The 23439-nt window shown below is 42.8% G+C and overlaps 1 protein-coding gene across 1 annotated transcript in view; it reads right to left on the minus strand.

Moving 5' to 3' along the window:
• The window catches only part of fstl4 (follistatin-like 4), a 167412-nt gene that overhangs the window by 96363 nt on the left and 47610 nt on the right, over window positions 1–23439 (minus strand). The window contains exons 3-5 of the mRNA XM_061803890.1: window positions 20595–20968; window positions 9160–9299; window positions 4587–4620 (exon numbers count right to left, since the gene is read on the minus strand). Of these exons, the coding sequence (XP_061659874.1) occupies window positions 4587–4620; window positions 9160–9288 (163 nt within the window). The 5' untranslated portion in view covers window positions 9289–9299; window positions 20595–20968. The remainder of the gene's footprint in view (window positions 1–4586; window positions 4621–9159; window positions 9300–20594; window positions 20969–23439) is intronic.

Genomic DNA, 23439 nt, shown 5'->3' on the forward strand with positions numbered 1-23439 from the left:
AAGTTTTGCGAGGCTCCGTCGTAAATCTCGCCGACGTGGAAGAGGAAGAAGAAGAGGAAGAGGAGGAATGATTTCATTAAGCTGAGCGGCCATAAAGATCACCCTGACATCCCGAGACCTTATCAAAGTCGTAAAAGTGAAATGAAGCTTTGTTTAAAGCCCGTCCACCTTGTTGTGCTTTGCGTCGACGGGGGGGGGGGGGGGGAGATGAGCTAGCGGCTAGCTGCGGGATCTCATGTAGCACACAAACGTAGCAAAAAACGGTGCTTTTTCTTGACAAATATGACAAGCAGATGGGGTTGAATAAACCTAATCAGTCGTAGGGGATCGAAATTTATGTCCTGTTCACAAAAATAAAGATGCTCTACATCTAGAAATATAGGGGGAAAAATGTAACCTATGTTCAATTACTCCTTACTAAAAAAAAAAAAAAGCAGTAAATGGTGGAAATGTTTTTTTTCCTAATGAAGATGAAGATCTATCTTTCTTTTGGTGAGGTTTTCTACAGCAACAGTGTAGAGCTCGTACACGTGACACGTCACCGTTTTCACGGCGCCACATTGCCGGTCAAAAAGAGGTGCTCAACATTGAACGGGAAACAGAATATTTACAGTGCCTGAGACCTGTCGTGCTGTTGGTTGCCACAACGGACGAGACAGATATTCAAAGAGATCATTGTAAAGAACACCCTCTGAAAAGACCAGAAAAGATCGATGGATTTCGGCGATTAAACGTGATGAACCAAATACACACACGCCCGCTTCATTTCAGGTAGGAATTATTCTTAATCTCAAATTACGAAGAAAAAGAAGTATTCATAATGCCAAATTGACTCATTTGAGAACAAAGCGTATGTAAAAAAAAGAAAAACCGTCTGTCACAGAAGAGACGTTTTAAGGAGGTTAACGTGTGGCCGCAGTACGCTTCCGTGTACGGAGGAGACAACTCTCTGCCCTAATTATTTTTTCCAGTCATAGTTAATGCATGCGAGTTTGTGTAAAACCAGCGGTCATTTATTTAAATATTGGTATTTGTATTGAAAAAATTAGTGGGTCCATCACTACGTGGGATTTATTCCTGATTGATAACAGATCCAGCAACTAAGTATTTGTATGCATCCAGACTTTCATACACTGTCGAACTTTTCTGTGTAAATCTCAACGGTTTACTCACCAGATCCATGTATAGATCCAGTTGTCCAAGACAAGCGGAAGCAAATTAACAGACCACTTTTTTATCGGTGAAAACATCGACTTCGGCATTAAATATGGATCCTCTATGCAGAGTGTCTCTCATTTTTCCATGTATCGTCGTTTATTATCACCTTCTAAATGTTTAACGGTATGGGACAAAACTCTGTTTTTCTTTCAAAATGTATTCTTAACTGGCTGAAAACCTGTCGTGAAAATACAACAAACCATGTTGACAGAAAATATTAGTAATCGTTGTTTTTGTAAATTGCAACTTTGCCTTGCAAAATCACACCTTTGTTGTTAAATTAATGACTTGTGACTTTTGCCGCTGCACTCTGCTTTTATTCTGAAAAGATTTTCTCACTTTTTGCGGATGTGCAAACGGGGCTCGTTAACACAAATTGTCAGAACTGGCTTTAACTGGTTGTTTAGTTTCACACTTGTTGGGTGGTACGCCCGACTTCGATCTGCCAAATAGTTAAACACGCTCATGAAAATCAAGATGTAGCAGCTTTTGTGCTCGACTGCAGATGCGACGTGTATGAAAATATGAGTCCTCTGAGCTCAAACCATGCCAACTTGCTTGGATGAATCAGCGTTTGTGACAAATGATTCATACGTAGACCCCAACACACACACAAGTGCCGCACAGCGGGTGACATTTCAAAAGAATGCCTTGAAATGTCACAATATCTGCACGGTGAAAAAGAGCGTCTTCGCGCTAAAGTGGGCCAGCATGATTAATGCCATCCTTATCACGTGATGCAAACAAGTCAGCAGTAGAAAGTGAATAAAAAGCGATGCGAAACCGACACGCTCAACGTGCGCAAAGTGTAGCGGGTGCAGGCCTGTGACAATAGGCTGCCGCTTGGCATCCAAACAGCCGCTCAGGTAATTAGTCCCAACAGGGAAATCGGAAAATTCCATAATGTCTGTTTTGGCCTCATATGACAGGACAGGCTTGGCGGAGAGGAAAAAGGGAGTAAGCCAGTTGGTTTCATTATGATGATGCCACACATGTTATTAGCGAGCTATGAACATTAACGATACCTGCATAAAAAAGTGGATAAAAAAGGTAACAATGCTGACTTGGCAGGATATGCTTTCATATTTTTAATGCTGGCTCGGTGTCTTCCCATTAAATACATGTTGAAAATGAGCCCATGGCATTGTAAAAATCATGCAGATGGAAATTTTTTTCACATTTGAAAATCGCGCATATCTGATTTAATATCTTAAAGAACTGTAATAATAATCACAATTATAAGTACAATTCCAGACCTAACTGCAACCCACAATAGCAAACAACATTTTATATTAAAAAAAACATAACATTGTTCCCATAACTGTCATATCACTATTTGTGAATTCACTTTTTCACACGTTTTTATGGGGACCATTCCCTCTTTTATTCACTGAAAAAGTCACCTATTCACTGTTTTTGTATTTCAGCCTAGTATGTATGTAACATTTTGCTTTGCACCATCTTGCTAGATAGGAACTATGTTTAGGTGAGTGGCAGAGCATGATTTAGTCCGGTCATAGCCCTGTCTAATAAAAAAATTGTGCTTTGCTTCCCTCTTGTGGCAGCTAAACTCAGTTACATGTATTTTTTGGGGGTGGCTGTCATCTGTTTCCATCATCTACTTCAGCATATAATTACAAATATAACACGCAACATTAATTGGACACACTAAATTGCCCCTAGGTGTGATTGTGATTGTTGTCCATCTCTAGGCACCTTGTGACTGGCTGGCGACCAGTTCAAGGTGTACCCCGCCTCCTGCCTGTTGAGTGCTGGGATATGCCCCAGCACTCCCTGGGACACTTGTGAGGATACGCGGCTAAGAAAATGTACGGCTGGATGAAGGGTATACTTAACATAGAACACAGTGCAAGGAGAAAAATTGTCTTGGCACACCCCGCAATAGAGGGAGGCGGCGTAACAAGAGCTAATTTGTGTCGACATGAATACATGTTTGCGTTCCCCTAAATCAGAGTAACAAGGCGACTGGAGAAGGTAAGAGAAAATTTATTTGGGTGTCAGAGTGCGTTTGTGCGTCAGTTATCCGAAGCTCATGTGCGCAACCAACAACACTGCAGCTCTGCTTAGCTTTTGGGCTTTGACGTAGCAGCGCTTCGGCACGCAAGATAAAATATTAACAGCTTGCTTTCCGTATTACTGCTATTCAACATTCAAAGAAGTTGATGAACGTGCCAAAAGTGAATCACCGGAAAATAAAAGTGACACAAAACTGTCGTCTCCGAGTTTCACCTCGGGGGCATTATTTATTGTCATCTTTTGTGCGTGTGTGTCTGCTTGTTATAAATTCACACGCTGCTGCTTGTTGACGTCTGTCAAGGAGACACCTGTTTCCTGTCGGGATTCGCGCCACTCCGAGAAAATCTTACCAGGCAGGTGTTTGTTGCGAGGAAAAAACAAGAGCAATTAGCGCCCGGGAAACAATGAATAAATAAATAAATACAAGTCACCTGACAAAGGCTAAAATTGTAACTTTCATAAACACACACGAGTGCGCTGTTCACTGTCAATTGAGTAAAACAAACAACAGGGTAAGGAACAGAATGAGCCAAAGAACAATGGGTGAACTCAACAAAATAAAAGATGACGGATGAGTTTGACGGGGGGGGGGGGGCGACAAGGTGTGAAGCGGATATTGCAAAAACAGGAACGCACAACAGACGTCTGATTTCCCATGTGAATTTGTGCTCGGAATATGAATAAAGTGACCCAAAAAAAGCCCCGATTAACTACACAACTCAAGCGTTTGAATGACTTTCAGGCACTTGGCTGTGGAACAATTTGGTCGAGAAACTTTATGGGCAATCGTGCGAAAAAAGCTGATTTTATTTTTGTAAAAAATCTGACAGCCTTCTGTGAGAACCGTCATGAACGACCCATTTAGTTGAGATGCAGTGAACAATCATATAGAATGACAATTTTGAAAGGCATGTTGAGGACCTATGTGTGAAATTTTACACGTGTGCAATAACAAAATTCCCGCGAGTAACAGCTCGGACGACTTCCTTCCGGTCATAACTGTCGACATAACCGGAACCAAACATCATTTGGCCTGAATCCTCAATTTTGCTAATTTTCCAACTCACACAACAACCAACCAGATACGCGGAACCGTTGTGCAGTTCACCTCGGAACATTTCCAGGTGAGAAATGTGACTTTTTTTTTTTTTTTCCAGCTCATAAAACATCAGCTCCATTTTATGAAAGTCGTTTTGTTTTCATACCCAGCAATATGAAAAGGCAAAGAGAACGTCGCGGCGCAAGTGAGATGAAGGAAAAAAATACAGAGCGCTGAGGTGTCGCCGGTGTGCAAAACTGCTGTTTGATTTAAACACAGCGCGTGTACTCACATTGATCGATGCTCTTGGCCGCCTCGACCCTCTCCTGCAAGCAGAGCACACACACACACACACACACACACCACACACACACACACACACCAGGGGTTGTTATTACAGTGGCAAGTGGCTAACAATTGAAGCCCCTCCCCTTGAAATGATGACAGGGTGGACAAACAGGAAGACAATGTCCGCATCAAAGACTCCCTTTGCTTCCTCTTAATTAGTCTGTTGACATATGCGTCACCCCTGTTTGCTCGCGTGTCAAACGGTGGACTTCCGAAACCCCCTCCAAGCTGCCGGGATATAAACAGCGTCTCCCTACGCTGTCTGACAGGTTTGGCAAAAGAGAATAGATCAATCACGGACTATTTTCACTAAGATAATCTATCTCCGTCACTTGGCGGTTCCCCCCGGTGCCGTTTACTCCAAACGTCGGGAACCCGCGCTTATCTAATTCGTCCGGGCTCCGACGGGCTTCTTAATGAGCCGAGTGAAAAGGAGGCGAAGGAGGAGCGCCGTTGAGTGTAAATATCTCGCCGGGCATCAAAAGATCAATGCACAGCGCAAGAGAATAGCCGTTAAAAAAAAAAACCCAAAAAACTGCTTTTTCCTTTCTGGAGTTTCAGATTAAATCGACGGTGGTTTCAGAACCGGATCAAAAAGTGGTTGTCCTGACATCTGTTTGGAATTACAACAGGGTAACTTTTTTTTTTTTTTTAAGATCACAAACGAAAAGAGGCAGCACAGTGGCACAGCTGGTAAAGCGTTGGCCTCACAGTTCTGAGGTCCCGGGTTCAATCCCAGACCCGCCTGTGTGGACTTTGCATGTTCTCCCCGTGCCTGCGTGGGTTTTCTCCAGGCACTCCGGTTTCCTCCCACATCCTAAAAATATGCAACATTAATGGGACACTAAATTGCCCCGAGGTGTGATCGTGATTTGTCTCTGCGTGCCCTGCGATTGGCTGGCGAAAAGTTCAGGGCGTAACCCGCCTCCTGCCCGTTGACAGCTGGGATAGGCTCCAGCCCGCCCCGCGACCCTCGTGAGGATAAGCGGCAAAGAAAACTGATGGATGGATGGAAATGAAATTACTGATCGAAAAGGTTTAGCGGGCAATCTATTCTTGCATATAGCACTTCTCCTCCTTCATCAGCGCAAGACTGGGCCGACTCCCATTTGCAAGATGGCCTCCCGCGTGAAACCGGACATCCCCGATCACAAAAACATCAAAACATGAGAATCAGAGATGGACTGAGAGAATAAGTAGTGCTTCATCTGAGGCGCCAGTGCATCTGCACGTTGGCGTAACTGAACATTATTTATCATCTTCCATGAAATATTGATAGATTTGACCAAATTAGACCAATGCTTTTTTTTTTCTTAATCTCAGATTTAATTTTTTCTATTGCAGCCATCGAAGTTTAAATGGTGGTAGCCATGGTGTGTATCAAAGAAACAACAAGGTTACACCAAAAGTGAACATCCTAGTCATGTTTTTATGAAATAATTAATAGTGCAAATTGGCACCAAATTATACACCTGATAGCCAAGAATTTTTCTAAATATGCGATGAAGCAATATCAAACATGGGAACCATTATATGTAAAACTGTGCCAAACAAATATATGCGTTCATCTGAGATGACACGCTGTGGCGACGCCTAACGGGACAAGCCAAAAGGAAATGAAAAAGACAATTAAACCGTTAAATGGGCCGCAGTTCCGACTTCCAGTTTTGCAGTTTGCGTCGTTGGACTCTCGGGTGGCAAAACCAGAGTCTTTTTGGAAACAAAAAACCTGGATCCGGATCGTCCGTGGCTGGTTCGGCGCGATGGCTCTGCTACGTTAGCTTCCCGCGGTCAAATCCGAGGTAAGATGAGTGTTTTAACAGATAGCAGGTCACAGCCACAAGCACCCCCGAGTGCACCTCAAGTGCACTGTGTGAAAATTAAAAGCCAGGACACGAAATGAGCAGCGGGGAGGTCGGCGCTTCTGAAAAGGAGAACCGCCGCGCCGGCACCTGACGCTTGAACGGACCCTGCCGGCCCCGCTTTTTCCCTCGCCGACAACGCCACGCCATTTTAACACCGCAATCATCCGGAGGGCAACGCTCGGCTGGCCTCAATTTCTCTCCAGGTGAGAGCTCATCAAGCCACGCACGACGGTTAGCTCGGGAATAAACGGATGCAGGCGTGAGGAGGAGCCCAAACGACGGTACCGGCCTGGCTTTTCGATTGGATAATAGCAACAGATACAGCAAAATATTACATTACCATAAAATGTTTAAGAGGATACTTTTGTTACGTATTATTTGGTTCATGCATAAACTTCAAACATTTGAAGATTTTGAATGTTTTAAAAAATAGCTTGCTAACAAAAGGCGCTAAAAGATGGCGTGCCCCAATTTTTACACAATGTGCACAATTCATTCTCTCTTTTCTTTTCTTTTTTGTCCACTTGAGTAATGGATAAAAGGATTTTCTGATTTCTAGAAACAAAAACTGAAATGTCCATCATCATAGAGTCACTCTCCTTATTCCCAGAAGCCATTTGCTAGCAAACAAACAAAAAAAATGTGGTTGTACAAAATTTGCTATTTTTAAGTATTGTTATTATTATTTTGGCTATTTGTCTCACAGAACAGTTTTATGCACCCCCAGGAACAAAAATGTAATATGGTAAATTGTCTTTTGTCATTCTCTGTAAACAAGCAAATGGTCTGCCAACAAACTAATGGACTAAAAGTTTTGAAACTAATTGTTAGATTTTGTTGTTGTTTTGGCTATTTGAGTAAAATATTCCCGCGACATTAATTAGAGACTCCAAATTGTCCCGAGGTGTGATCGTGAGTGCGGCTGTTTGGCTCAATGTGCCCTGCGATTGGTTAGGGTCCACCCCGCCTCCTGCCCGTTGACAGCTGGGATGGGCTCCAGCACTCCCCGTGCCCCCTGTGAGCATAAGCGGCTAAGGAAATGGATGCATGGATTCCCCCGATCCTAACCCAGGATAAGCGGCGTCGAAAATGGATGGACGGAATCAAATATTTTTACCGCACCTCAGAAAGAAAAACGGAACGGTTAGTAGTCTTGCGTCATTGTCTGTGACTCAGAAAGTGGTCACCCAACAATCAGAATGACTAAAAACACGGTGGTCTACAATTTTGGGCCATTTCAGTCGCGGCCGGAACTGTTTACCGCACCGTTGGAAGCAAAAAAACGCAATGGTCTGTCGTCTTGCAGTCATTCTCCGAGAACCCCCCCCACCCCCACCCCCCCCAAAAAAAAATGGTCTTCTAACAAACAGATGAATGAAAAACAGGGATGGACAAGATGTTTTGTTTTGTTTTTGGTTTGTTGGGTTGTTTTTTTTTTTTCTCTAGATGAAAGCAAAAATGGTGAGTTATCTTTATTCTCTCTGAGCCAGAAAGCAGTCGGCGAACATCTGGACAGAAAACCTGCAAAAAATACTTCTACAGCTATAGCGATGAGCACATTTATTAGACCACCTGCCATTAAAACTAGAAAAGACCATCCAGCTTCATCGAGTGCCTCGATGGTGACTCTTTCCATCCCCGTAAAACCTTCCGGCAAATAAACACGGTGTAAAAACAGAAATTATTAAGCATAATCAAGGTGCTGCAGAGGTCGAAGCTCTTTGATTAAAGTGTGTCCGGTGCATTTCACGCTCATAAAACGCCGCTTTGCTTTGCTTCGCTGCGGGCGCATACGACAAATATCGCTTGTGTCAGAAATGAAATAAATAATTGTTTCCTTACCAGACAACCAAGTCCGTTCTCATTCCTCGCGTTCGGTTTTATGTGTAAGCGCGGGAGTTATAACAGGTTTATTATACGACCTGTCGTAAATTCAGTATTAAAGATGATCATAGTGGTGAGGAAAAGCTTTTCAAAGCAAAATTTACTTATATAGGGCATTTTATACACAAGATAAGTCAATGTGCTATACGGGATTAAAAGCATTCAAAAACTGAAATCATTTAAAAATTAAAAAAATTAAAATTTTAAAAGTGCAATCAAAACAGCATACAGTGAAAGAAATAATTTAAAAATGGAATTACTCAAAAAAACATCCATATATATATATATATATATATATATATATATATAACAGCATGAGTGTGAGTTCATCATTTCGAACTTTTTCTCTTGAAAGTGAACTCAAATATCACTTTTCCAGATTTTTTTATGCAGGTTGCGCCCTTGGACCCGGCCTGAGTGGCCCCTCCCCTATATAATAACTGAGCACCTTAGTTTGGTTATCCGGTACAATTGTGGGAAAGATGCGGCACAAAGTAACATATCCATATTTCCGGGACGAGCAGTGGAATTTCATTGCCAGTTGTTGCTGGGCTGTTAGCGACACTACGTTTATTTTCACTTTCAAGGGCCTTTAAAACATAAGTAATGAATATTTTATACTACTGACGAGATCTAACTTCAGATTAAAAAAAAAAAAATTATACAATGAAAGAAGCGAGAAAAATTTTTCAAAAATGAGCAATAACAACCTGAAAGCGTGTTAGGCCCCGTGGGTTAAATGAATAATATTGATGTGTTGTTATTTACCATGGATGGCGTTTCCAAGGACGTCTGCGGGATGCTCCCTGCGTCCGCGTCGCCTCTCTTGTGCCCTCCGGCCCGGCTGCAGGCCGACAGGGCGGCCAGAACCGCAACCCAAGCAGCGAGGCGGCCCATCGGCGGCTTCCCTGTTAAAGCAACGCAAGAAGGCTTTGAATAATCTATTGAAATCTGCACGCGCGTTAAGGATTTAAGTGCAAACAAAACAATTACAATCGAACCACCAAACACTTTCAACACAGTGTTATAGCTTAGGGGTAATTTGAGGGAAAAAAATAACAATCACTTCATTGTCTGATGACCTAAACTGTGTCCAGGAAGGTGGTGTACTGGGGGTGGGGGGGGGCTTCATAGCTGGTGGCAGCCAAGTTGCGCAATCATTTCAAGGCATGATTAATTAAGACATGATTTAATCAACCCTCACGTACCACAATTGACGGAATCCTTAGTTATCAAGGATTGTTTTAATCAACCCATAAATTAAGTACAACCCCAATCACATGGGGCTAATGATTCAGTGCATATTGCAGAAAAAACTTGTAGCGTGCTAACGTGCTAATAGGCTAAAATGCACACATGCCTACGGTTTTTGGCTGTCATTCGATTGAAGGCATTTCATAGCGCATCTAAGGATGAAAATTAAATCTTTTCTCTTTGTGATGCCAAGTCGGGTGGCAAGAGTTGAAGAATTGTCGTAAGAATCCCTGAGCTGCTGATTAAACTCAGCAGCATGAAATTTGGGAGGCGTGTCTCTCACGAGTTGACCCACAAAAATGCTAATTTAGGGTCATCTTGACTATTTGAAGGGATCCTTCAAAGACAATCGTTGTCTGAGAGATTTGTTTGTTTTGTTTTTTTAGGTCTCCCCTGAAGCTAATTTAACTTATTAATATGAAAATCTATCATAGCTGCCCCACAAAAAAAAAAGTTTCAGGAGGCCAAACCAAAAAGATGCAAAAAGTCTGGCATTTTGCTTCAAAGCTGACATTTTCTGTTCATTTTGGCCATTTCCAGGTGTCCTTAAACGACAATGTCGTCCAAAAGATTTGCGAGGGAGGGGGAAGTTAGCCCCTGACGTCAAGTTTCATTTCGAGACAAGATATTTGATGGGCAGGTCTATTATCAGTCGACCAACAAAAAAAAAAAAAAAGTCTCCAGAATCCATTTCCTGGAACATGCTGGAAGTCAGCCAATTTAGTCTGAAGCCGCCGTTGAAGTCTCATTTTGATCAATCGGTGTCAATTTGGCCTGCCTTTCGTTTCGGCCCTGCACAAAGCACACAGAATTGCGCTAATCACGGAATTTGTGAAATAAGTACCAATCAAACACTAACAAAAGTGGAAGAAGTAGTGCGGGCCGACTCCTTCGAGGAATCGCCGACGTCGTCCGGCAGCTGTAATCGCTGCGTTGCTGAGGTGCTCTCGCTCTTGAAAATTAAGTGGCAAATGAGATCTGCCAGTCACTGTCTGCTAATGTGTGATGCGCGCACACACACACACACACACACGTATACGCCATTTTAAAATTCATTAGAAGGCAGAGAGTCCATGAAGAAGTCTTATTAGACCCGCGCTTGGACATTGAAACTTTACAAATATTGATTTTCTCCTGTTTTTGGGCTTGTTTACCTCCAACAGCGTGTATCGTTTAAAAAAAAAAAAAAAGTAGACTAAATCACAGAGGAATATATGGGAGAGGCCTTTAAGATGCATCAGCTTTTTTCAGCCTTCGTGGCGATTTTTATTTTTTTTTAGGTCAATGTAAAATATTCATTCCCTACCCTGAAAAGGCTTCTAAGGGAGCGCACACACAAGAACGCCTCATTGCTCACCGCAGGTGTGGTCTTGTTCAGTCACGACGGAATATTTGCAAGCATTACAGATGTATTAAGTTCATTGAGGTTTAAAATTCACGCTAATGCGAAAGAAAATGGCATCAATTGGGAATCTCCCGAAACCTATTTTATTTAGCAACACAACATTTGGTCGATCATAAATTCACTTGCAAAAAAAAAAAAAAAATCCCGGAAGCTAGATCTTAAAAGGTTTGAAGCAGATATTTTGGCACTTTCCCCTACAACCCCCCCCCCAAAAAAAACCCTTAAAATGTAAATTCATCCATGAGATTTTGTCAGATTGCCACCAAATTTAAGTAACATAAAACAGACAGATTATCCATCCATACGTCCATCCATTTTCTTCACCGCTTATCCTCACGAGGGTCGCGGGAGTGCTGGAGCCTATCCCAGCTGTTAACGGGCAGGAGGCGGGGTACACCCTGAATTGATTGCTAACCAATCGCAGGGCACATGGAGACAAACGGTCGCACTCACAATAACACCTAGGGGCAATTTTGATTGTCCAATTAATGTTGCATGTTTTTATGATGTGGGAGTAAACCGGAGTGCCCGCAGAAAACCCGCGCAGGCACATTGAGAACATGCAAACTCCACACAGGCAGGTCCAGGATCGAACCCGGGACCTCAGAAGTGTGAGGCCAACCTTTTCCACGGACAGATTAATTGAGTCTGAAATAATTTTTTGGTCATTTTGTTGGAGAAGTTTGACGATTGACCATGAAACAATTTTTTCAACGAACATAATATTCATTCTGTTGATCAACGTTGCGAGCTGGCTCCTAGCGTATATGATTGATAATAATGAGTCACATCTACATTTTTGTCTCACTTCGTACACGAAACTAAAAGTGTTGGATTCATAGCGTCATAACAAAAAGTACCGTAACCTCTCGACTGTCCGTGTGCATCCGAAGTTACGTGCGTTAGCCTTCCTGACAGGAAATAGAGACACGCGGGAGGATGGAGTTTAACACTTGGACTCGGATGTGACAGCCGTGCACTCATCTCATATCAGCCCCCTGGATTCATCTAGAGCTTTACGCGGGGGTGGGGGGAAAAAAAAAAAAAAGAGCAAAAAGTAGTGACAGGTCAACGTCAGCATTGGGATCGCATGTTCTATAATCTGGCTTATCTTCCCCACACCTCACATGAGCGTTGGAGCTTTTTTTTTTTTTTCCCCGGGTAGGAAGATAAGGTTATGGACTGTCACTCGACGTAATGGAAGCGGCGCCGTGGCACGCCGGCCACGAGAGGATTGGGGGAACGTTGACGCTGTCTCAGTTTGAAATGATGACAGTTGCTGCGGGAAAACATTTTAGAGCTCACGATTTTTTTTGGGGGGGGGGGGGGCACTCTATCTGGTCAATATTAGCTTACCCCATTAACGAGTTTCCTTGAGAAAAGCTAATGTACTTTTTTTGTTACTTATTTCTGTAGCTAAACCCGAAGAGGAAGACAAATTTCAGTTGAATATGATTATTTTCTATTGTCTGCATGGTTTTCTATGTACTAAATACAAACGAAACAGTACAAAAAGGAAACGTATATTCAACATCTTTCGAAGAGAAATGTTCCGAATGGAGCACATTTGAATTCTTTAGTAAGAGTTTCTCAAGGAGCTGAATTTTGTTCAAGATTTGAAGAAAAAAATGACCTCTCTTTATTTCTAGCCATGGGTCCTCAAGTCTTTTTTTGTGCATCCAGTTACCGCAGATTTTTACATTGAAACTGACATCAGGTGCAGATTTTTTTGTTTTTTTTGGTAACATTCCAACAAAATGAATGTGGCTACTTCAAACCAAAATGGCAGACCTACTGTTTCATTCTGGGCCTTGGTCCTTGAAACTTTTTTAAGCACGTTATGATAGATATGGGCACGGTGGATCAGCTGGAAAGGCCTCACAGTTCTGAGGTGCCGGGTTCAATCCCGGACCCAAGTTTGCATGTTCTCCCACATCCCAAAAACATTCAACATTAACTCTAAATTGCCCATAAGTGTGATTGTGAGTGTGGCTCTTGTGTCTACATGTGCCCTGCGATTGGCTGGCAACCAGTTCAAGGTGTACCCCGCCTCCTGCCGTTGACAGCAGGGATAGGCTCGAGCGCTTCCTGCGACCCTAGTGAGGATAGGTGGCAAAGAAAATGGATGGATGATAGATATGATCACCCAATGTCATGTCAATTGGTGTGACTGGTGTCAAGGCTGATTTCCCCCACACTCCCCACCCCAACTTTCCATGGGCAGCTGCTAACTTATTATAGGTGTGTCAAACCAAAATGACTGATTTCATGTCAATACATCATATCAGACGACATCATCAGACAGTGAAATCCATTTTTTTTTTTTTTTTTTTTTTTTTTTAAGTGTGACACAAAGCTAACATATTCATTTGGCTCATGCTCCGTTGCCCACGCAGCACACAAAAGGACACGACCCGGGTCAAGCTCGAGCAGGGCCGCATTCTCTGATCAGCTGCCGGAGAATTCATTATCGCCGAACCCACGCGGTCAAGAACCACAGCCGGCGTTACACCGGATCTCGCTTCAGGCGTCTTGACAGATAGAAGACACTGACCATCTCTTCTCTAGATAAGAATAAGAAGCCATGTTTCTATTTTTTTTTTCAGGCCTCGCCTCGATGACTCTCGTTTGACTGCTCTTAGTCGACATTCTGGCAGCTACTCGAACGTGTAAGTCGGAGCCGTTGCCGTTCGTCGGGGGAACGCCATCACGAGGGCTAAATCCAGGATTCCCCCAGGAGGGATAAAGGCTCTGGCAGCTCGGAAGCTCCCTGGAGGCCCTTGACTGTACCACCAACGACAAGCAAGTGACAGTAGTTGGCTCAAAAACCTAATATAGAAGTCGACATCGGAAGCACTTGCCAAGTTTATTAGAACACACAAAGAATTTGTCTGCAGTAGCAGGAGCAAATGTAGTACTATAGCAAATAAGCCTCTGCGACAAAATATACATACATTTAAGGCATAAAAATACAAGAACGGAGAGTCGCTGAGCAATGAAAGCGTACCGTTAATGTGGTAATGCATCACCACCGTCATCATCATCATCACTCGATGACTCAAATGCATGACACCAGTCGCAAAAGGAGCAGAAGGAATCAGGAAGAAATCTGTCTCCCCCCCACCCCAAAAAAAAAAAAAAAAAAAAGCCAGTCGGCACCGGCTGTGGTGGAGAGTCGAAAAACATCCCAAAGTGAAAGAGTTAGCACTTTAACAGCAAGGGAACGTGGAAAAAGTCTCCAAAATCCACATGATGCTGGATGTACCGCCATCACATACAAATGCTGCTTACTTCGCTTGCCCCTTTTGTGTTCAGTTATATTGTACCGAGATAGCACAGTCCTCTGTTTATTTATTAGTTAGCTGCAAGTCAACTGCTTACCTATAAACTATTTGATACATGGGCTGTATTTTGTTCTTGCTACATACAATGCTGATGACTATGCTAGCTGCTGTTCACATTCAAATCTAAATATATAGTACATATTCAGTTTACATGTTATCCGTGCATAGTCAGCTGATTTTATAGACTATTGACAAGTGCGTGGTAATTTTGCTACTTGCAACACTTTCCACAAATATATATACACCCATCCATCCATTTTCTTTGCCACTTATCCACACGAGGGTCACGGGAGTGCTGAAGCCTATCCCAGTTGTCAATTGTTCAACTCTGAACTGGTCGCCAGCCAATCGCAGGGCACATCGAGACAAACAGCCGCACTCACAATCACACCTAGGGGCAATTTAGTGTCCAATTAATGTTGCATGTTTTTGGGTTGTGGGAGGAAACCGGAGTGCCCGGAGAAAACCCACGCAGGCACGGGGAGAACATGCAAATGCAACACAGGCGGGTCCGGGATCGAAGCTGGGACCTCAGAACTGTGAGTCCAACTAATTTCAGCTGAGCCACCGTGCCGCCCCCACAAATATATATAAACATGATTTTAAAAAATGACATTTGACTACACGGCTCCGGTATTTGGGCGGCAACCTTTCGGTTCACGCCTCCTCCGTGCTTTTCCCTTGTTCTCGGTCACCCGCCTGTTTGCCCTGAGCCGCTGGAGCGGGCCGTGGCAGCAAAGGTCATTTGTGGAAGTTCAACATTAGTGCGCGGAATTTCAAGTGGCTACAGGGGAAAAACTGTGGGACAGCGGGAGGGTGGGGGAAAAGAAAGTCACCAGTGGTCCCGGTGGTCTGCTCAGAATCATTATTATTATTCAAACCAAATGTTGTGGTTGGCCTCCCTGGACATGAAGGTGTGTGCGTGTGTTCCCTAAAATTTCAACATCATCTCTTGCCAGATTTATCATAATGCAAGGCTAAACAGGGTAATTATCCATCCATCCATTTTCTTAGCCGCATATCCTCACGAGGGTCGTGGGAGTGCTGGAGCCTATCCCAGCTGTCAACGGGCAGGAGGTAGGTGGGGTACACCTTGAACTGGTTGCCAGCCAATCACAGGGCACATCGAGACAAACATCCGCGCTCACCATCACACCTAGGGGCAATTTAGAGTGTCCAGTTAATGTTGCATATTTTTGGGGGGGATGTGGGAGGAAACCGGAGTACCCGGAGAAAACCCACACAGGATTGAACGCGGGACCTCAGAACTGTGAGGTCAACATGTTCCAGCTGATCCACTGTGCCGTCACAGGGTAACTAATCATCTATAATTTTCTCTGTATGTATTATTGTTTTTAAAGTGTACTATAGTTTATTACTGTATTTTTTGGACAAGGCGACAAGAATGTAGGCCTTGGTCCACTCGAGGGGATAGCTTTGATTTTTGCTAAAATTAGACTGGGAAACATGACCCATCACCACTGATATGAAAACCTTCCAGTCTATAACCATATTATTTTGGGTCTGTGGGCTTGGGCTGGGTCACATCTTGGCTGGCGTCATACGAAAGCGCATTTTGAGTTGCTTGCGAGGTGTGTAAATAAAAGATGAGTTGAACAAGGAGAAAACGGGCCTGCCATCATCTCAGGTTGCTGCACGAGCCGGTGCACCGCCGCCTCCCATCAAAATCAACAACCTCGGCTGGGATGCATAACGGGGGAGGAACTACAATACTTTTTCTCTTTAGATCAAACAGACACGGGTTTTAAAACTGCAGAATTGGGGGGGGGAGGGGGATTATTTTGCAGGTACCGAAATTCCTACTCATCGTCAGCAACCTTGAAGATGAAAATAACAGATACAAAACTGGGATTGATCATTTCAGCTAAACCTAGCTATTTTGTGATAGTTGTCTGATAGGAGTACCACAAAACTATAAGTAATCGGATTAACTTCATCGTTACACGATTGGGCCGAATTCATAAGGCAGCAACAACAACAAAAAAACGTACTACTCAAGCTCTCGACGACGCTATTTCCTTAACTCAGCCGAACCATAAGGAAAAAACAAAAGCGGAAGACGGCAGGAACAGGAAGTCATCCAACTTTGGAGGGTTACAGAACGGGGAAGCCCATAGAAGTCAAAGTGGGTTGTTATCGAATGCGACCTTTTGCTTGAAATGGCCCAGATTCACTTTTATGATCAGCTGTTGCTAGGCAGAAGTCGTGGGGAATGGAGGGTTAGCATCATGATAAAGGTCATTTCACAACAGCAGCGTAAGTGGCGCTTACTTGAGCGTACATTAATGATTCACTTCCTTGTTGTGTTGTGTGGGACAAACTGTCTTGCTCTTTGATCAAGACAGCAGTTTGGGAACACGCAAAAAAACACACACACACACACCGTTAAGACCAGAAAGCGGTGCCAGCAGTTACAAAATTAAAATGCGACACAACGCTATTTTACCGCGGAGGGAACATCGGCCGTCTGGAGAAATGTCACTTAACAAATACAAAATTCTGCGATTCTGACGAGTGCCGATTCAAATCGCAAACCTCCACCCAGGCGTTCGGACGGTTTGAGTATCATAAGTTATACGCACAACAAATCCCCCCCACACCGGAAATACTCTACTACTGAAAAGTACTGAAACTTCAAATAAAGGTGAAGTATTGCAAAGCACGCTCTTAAAAATACTTCGGGGAACAGAATAAAAAAAATCAAAAGTGAGTTGAGGCCGGACCAGACCAGATCAGAATCAGATTTCACTTCATTCCTGCGTGTGCCCAAATTTTGTCATTAAGATTCATGCATTACTCGCTTAGAAATGGAGGAAAAGTTGTTGAATGCTTGCATTGAATGTGATTTTATCCATAAATTACTTTAGATCTAATCAAGGAGATATCGGTACAGGGCGGCACGGTGGATAGGCTAGAAAGCGTTGGCCTCACAGTTCTGTGGTCCCGGGTTCAGTCCTGGACCCGCCTGTGTGGGGTTTGCATGTTCTCTCCGTGACTGTGTGGGTTTTCTCCGGGCACTCCGGTTTCTTCCCACATCCCCAAAAACATACAACATTAATTGGACACTCTAAATTGCCCCTAGGTGTGATTGTGAGTGCGGCTGTTTGTCTCCGTGTGCCCTGCGATTGGCTGGCAATGAGCTGAGGGTGTACCCCGCCTCCAGCCCTTTGACAGCTGGAATAGGTTCCAGCACTCCCCGGGACCGTTGTGAGGATAAGCGGCAAAGAAAATGGATGGATATCGGTACAGGGAAACCGCGTTCTTAAAACTACTGTACCTAAAAGGACCTCCATCAAGGCCCAAGAACTACAATTTATATCTAATTTGTATCATGTTGACGTGTACACTAGGATTTTGCTAGTTTATTACTGTTATTATAAGTAGTAGCACTAACAGAATTAGTAGTCGTCATTGTAGTACGAGTTGTACATTCAGTCATTTTTCTTTTGGTTTCATTTATTTTTAATTTCATCTCCTTTTTTTTAATTGTATTTAATTGCTCTAGCACCTTAATTTCTCTTCTAGAGATCAATAAAGGATACTGTAACTTATGATAATGTATTACAAGACTGAGAAGTTAAGAAAAATAAAACCTCCACAAAAAAATTTGAATGCATACCACGGACTGACAAAAACTCGCAAAGAGTACATGAAGTCCGGCTCCATGGTTGAAGTAATACTGGAGTGTGCACTCTGTACACAATCTGGAACACGGCACATACGGTGCACAAAAGTGGCAACACCCATCTCGTGCTACAATTCTAGCCGCCTTCTGAACGCGACAACCTGCTGTGCTCATAAAGTCACACAGCAGAATACAATACGTGCTCTCCACTGTTATTATATATGATTATTATGATTATGATTATGGACAGCAGCCTGAAAAAAAAAAAAGCTTAAAGCAGAACATGATGTGCCAGGCCATCGCGTTGTGCCTTTTGGAAATGCTTTTCTGTGATAGGCTGCAAATGTCTAGATAATGTAATTATGATCATGTATTACATATTTTATGTCATCGTCTGACAGCGACAGTATCAATAAATGGCGATAGGGCGATTACAATATTTATGCACCACCAGAGAATATTTGCGATGTTTCTTTTCATCATGTTGGGCAGACCCGCCGTATTCAGGACGGGATGAAATATCACGATACGGTGTCGCGATATCAACGTCAAATATGGATTCATGATAATCCGCTAAATGGTGAAATTTTGCAACGCTGCTAAAATATACATGAGGGCGATATTTTTTAATCACCAGCATATGAATGGTAGTCTTGAGACAAGCTATCACAATACAGTACATCAAATATCGATACTTTACTCTCCCAGATTCCGAATTGATCCATGAAGTTATTGCAATATTTGAAATATGTTTTTCTGTTTTCGAGCGTAGAGTAATAAAATCAGTATTGCGATGCAGCACTAATTAACCAATATCAAATATTGGTACTGTACTACAACCTATAATAAAGCGATACATGCTGATAATGAATATTCCGTCCCACTGGAAAGATTTTTGGGGCATTTTCACCACCTTCATCCATTGTAATGATGGGATAAGATATTAACCTCAAGATACTCCTGATAATTGTTGCGGTCGGACAAAATATTGATATCGCAACACAGTATCGTTACACAAACATTAAAATTTAACCCATACCACGAGATATCATGATGCGAAACATGCCGACATCACTATTTTGTCACTACGCCAGAAATTGCTTTCAGCACCTTGGAGAGCTCAGAATAACAATATTGACACTATAACGCAACAAATATTGATGTGATACATACTGATATTGATATTAGGGTGCACTAAGGAATGTTTTTTTTTTTTTGAGTGGGGGGGATGGGGTCAGTGGTGAGACGACAAATCTAAATCACAATAGTATCAATACACCACTGTCAAATATTTATTGATATCACACCATGGCAGATAATGATGTGATAGATACCAAAATCATTATTCTTCTACCGCCAGATCATCATATTTTATTTTCAGCACCTTGGAGAGCACCGCAACTGTTGTGACGGGAAAACAATTCATGTAGCAGTACAGTGCAGATACGGATATGCACGTTCAATATTGACAGTGTACAGGGAGGCGACACGGTGACCAATTGGTTAGTGCGTCTGCCTCACAGTTCTGAGAAATCAAATCCCCGGCCCCGCCGGTGTGGGGTTTCCATATTCTCCCCGTGCCTGCATAGGTTTTTGTCCCCCAAAGCACTCCGGTTTCCTCCAGCATCCCGAAAACATGCATGGTCGGTTAATTGAACACTCTTAAATTGCTCGTAGGTGTGAATGTGAGCGTGAATGGTTGTTTGTTTATATGCGGCCTGCGAGTGGCTGGCAACCAGTTCAGGGTGTACCCCGTCTCCCACTCTTTGACAGCTGGGACTGGCTCCAGCACTCACGAGACCCTTGTGAGGATAAGCGTCTCCGTAAAATGGATAGAATGACTTTACTACAGTGGGTAACATGCTGATACTGATATATACTTCTATCAGAGAATGATTTCTTGGGGTGTTTTCAGCACCGTTATGCCATTACATTGCTGTTAGGATAAAATATAAAATCATCGGTACAGTATTCCTACGCGAACAAATATTCTATTGATTACTTCACCAAGACATACGGTGATATTTTTCTTTTCGGAAAGTTGGAAAGCTCAATCGTTGTGGCAGATAAAAATAATATCTTTATACGGTATACACCAACATCAAGTATCAGCACTGTCCCACGATACGTACATAGAGGCAAAGAACCAGACTGTTCTGTTTTCTTGGAGGAACAAAATCAGGATCGCAACACAAAATCAGTTCTCCAACATGGCATATTTATACCATACTGCCACAAATATTGATGCGATGCATGCTGATAACGATTTTTCATCTCACCGCAGAATTATATGAAGGTGTTTTCAGCACTTTCCTCTCCAGTGTTAGTGATGGGACCAAATACCGATCTGCCGATCTATAATCTCCATCGTTTTCCATTACCGTGCGTGCGCGTGTGTGTGTGTGTGTGTGTGTGTGTGTAAAATGACATGTGGCGTGCAAATGAGCCGCGGCTACGCTGATGCACAACACAGCTCACAGCGTCTGTATTAATATTGGCTATGATACAAAACAAACACTTGTGCGTGCATATACACAATGGAAAACAAACTTACCTGTCTTACTCCCGAGGGAAAAAAAGGTGCAAAAAAAAATGTGCAAAAAGAGTCCAAGTGTGACACTCCTGTGGGCTTCTCAGCTCCGCATGTGTTTTGATGTGTGCGAGTGGTTTGGATTCCCAAAGTATCAGCGGCGGTTCGCCATCCTCCGAGCTCCTCTTTCTGCAGCTTCTTCTCTTTTGCGCTTCTCGGTGGCGGGATTCTCTCTCCTCCTCTTCGTCGTCTTCGTCTGAGTGTGGCGCGCACCTCCGCCGCCCTATTTCAAGCGGGCTGCCGTGCTTACGTCAGCAGGAGGGGAGGGAGGGTTTTGGGTGGAGGGGGGGGGGGGACGCAGGGCAACACATGAGCATGCCAGGCTGGAGAAAAATATCCTGGGGGAAAAAAAATTGGAAAAAACAAAGTTCAAATTTGAATACATGTACTGTCATATAACATAATATTTTCTAAAAAATATAAAATTATATGATACTTTAATCATATAGTTCAAACAATATCTAAATATAGATAATACAGTACATTTTGTAAAAAAAAAGAGGAAATAAAATTAATAACAAACATGCCTATTTCCTATTTCTTTCTATTAATAAATATCTTTATAGCAATTAAAGAAATGAAAATAAAACACATAAAATTATATACCGTAATTTCTGGCCTATAAGTCATGACTTTTTTTTTCCACACAGTTTCAACCCTGCGGTTTATGCGGTGATGCGGCTAATTTGTGCATTTTTACTAAAGGATGCAAGGGGGCACTCGAGCAGAAAAGGAAAGAGTGAGACCGGTGGAATATATGTGCCGAGGAAGTGACTTTTACCGGTCCGGCCTTGTTAGCGCTGCGCTAGTGTGTTACTGCTGTGTCTCAGTGATTTTTAGCGGTGGTTTTTTTTTTTTTTTTTTTTAACTGGCCTTGTTAGCGCATCGCTAGCGTTAGCACGGCACTAATAGCGTTAAACTCTCTGTGTACAAATATCTCGTTTCAATGTGGGAACTTGCGGCTTTTACACAGCTGCGGCCTATGTATGTACCAAATGGTATTTCCTTTACAAAAGTACTCGGTGAGGCTTATAACAAGGTGCGCTCTGTAGGCCGGGAATTACAGTACTTGTTTATTTTTACCATTGTGTTTATTTTCTTTAATTGAGGTTTTAGGTGAATAAAAGGGCATCTAATTTCCATTCAGTATGTAAGATGGGCAACCTGAATGTGAGATTCCAAATTAATTTAATAAATGTTTCAGCCCTCACAAAACAAGTATAGTTGGCATATTACAATTCACGTCAAATACGAGAAGAATTTAAAAACAAATAAAATGGACAAACTTGGGGAAAATACGTTAGAAACAACTATGCAGAACATTTATTTGCATCTCAAAGACAGCAGAAAAATACTAAAGTAGCCTACCACCAACTCCCCCCCACACATGCTCCCAAAAAAAAGGTTCCCTTCATCAAACCTGCATACATCATTAATCATTGACATTTAATACAAAATTTATCAAGACAAGCTGATGAGAAGGAAGTCAATTCGAGAACTTGTGAGAGTTGCTGTGTAAAATACTGATCAAATTTAAATTGTGCTTATTGTGCACATTTCCATCCATCTTGCTCTGCATTAAATATAACGAAAAAATACATTTATAACGGTCGTGAACAGCCTTTACGGCGAGACTGTTGCGTTTAACGCCCTCGTTTACACGTGGTCGGCGTGATAGTTAAACCCCCCATCTGTGCGTCAAGTAACTGTGAACAATTTGAAGTTTTGTGATCGTAAGGAAATGGAAATTTACCAGAGTGGTCTGCTACGTGTGATGTGGCTGATCGCGCAATCTCCGTTCCATATGCCCAAGGGCAGGGACCGATTGATATTCACCATTTTGACACCGTCATGGGCCAGCGGCACAGGTGCGCAGCCAAATGCAGGACTCCTAGGCAAGGGCATGATCTTAAAAATGCTTTTTATTTTAGGAAGAGGTCGTACACAGATGACCAGTCCAAAAAGGCGGAAGCACAAAAATGCATGGCAAAAAGTCAAAGTCCAATAACCCTGAACAAGGTCCGAAATATGAGGCAAAGCTTGGAAGGCAGAGGCACAAAAACTCTAGGCTAGAGGCAAGGTCCAAAAACATGAAACAAGGTCCGATGGCCAACGATGCAAAACTTGGAAAAATGAACAAAAATGTGACTTGACTGTGCTGGCACAGGCTTGCTGTGACAAAGGTTTGCTCTACACTAAACTTGCAATTTATGCACGGTAGTGGAGTAATACAGGAGGCGGTGAAGCATGTGCAACGAACTGGCAAATGCCCGCAAAAAATTCACCACAAGTGCTTGGTCAATTCGTGTCCCGAATGCAACACAGTTGTGACAGCTGTTGGAGGTGGCACCGCCCAGAGCTGTGGTTTGGCCACGCCCCTCACAGGAAGCACCGCCCACAGCAGTGGCTAGGCCATACCCCTGACAGACACGTCAACTCAGCTTTTAAAATAAATAAAACAATACAAACTTGGAGGTTAATAAACATATGTTTGGGGGTATTTCAGCAAAGTGTTGGCATTTGTATTATTTGAAATTTCAACACCAATATTGTCCCATTTACTGTAAATGATTATTAACTCCAGAATCCGCTTTCACTACTAAAAAACATCATCACCCTAAAAAAAAACCAAACCCAACAACAACATATTGTTGTATCGCTAAAATACTGCTCTTGGGCTTTTCCCGGTGTTTACAGCAGTAATATCCAAACTATTGCCACGGACGCACAGAAACAACATAAACTCCTTAAGCAGCAATCCATATTATTGACCAAAAGCGCACGTGATCAATTCATAAGCGCAAACAAG

The sequence above is a fragment of the Syngnathoides biaculeatus genome, chromosome 18 (genome assembly GCF_019802595.1).
Source record: "Syngnathoides biaculeatus isolate LvHL_M chromosome 18, ASM1980259v1, whole genome shotgun sequence".
NCBI lineage: Eukaryota > Metazoa > Chordata > Actinopteri > Syngnathiformes > Syngnathidae > Syngnathoides > Syngnathoides biaculeatus.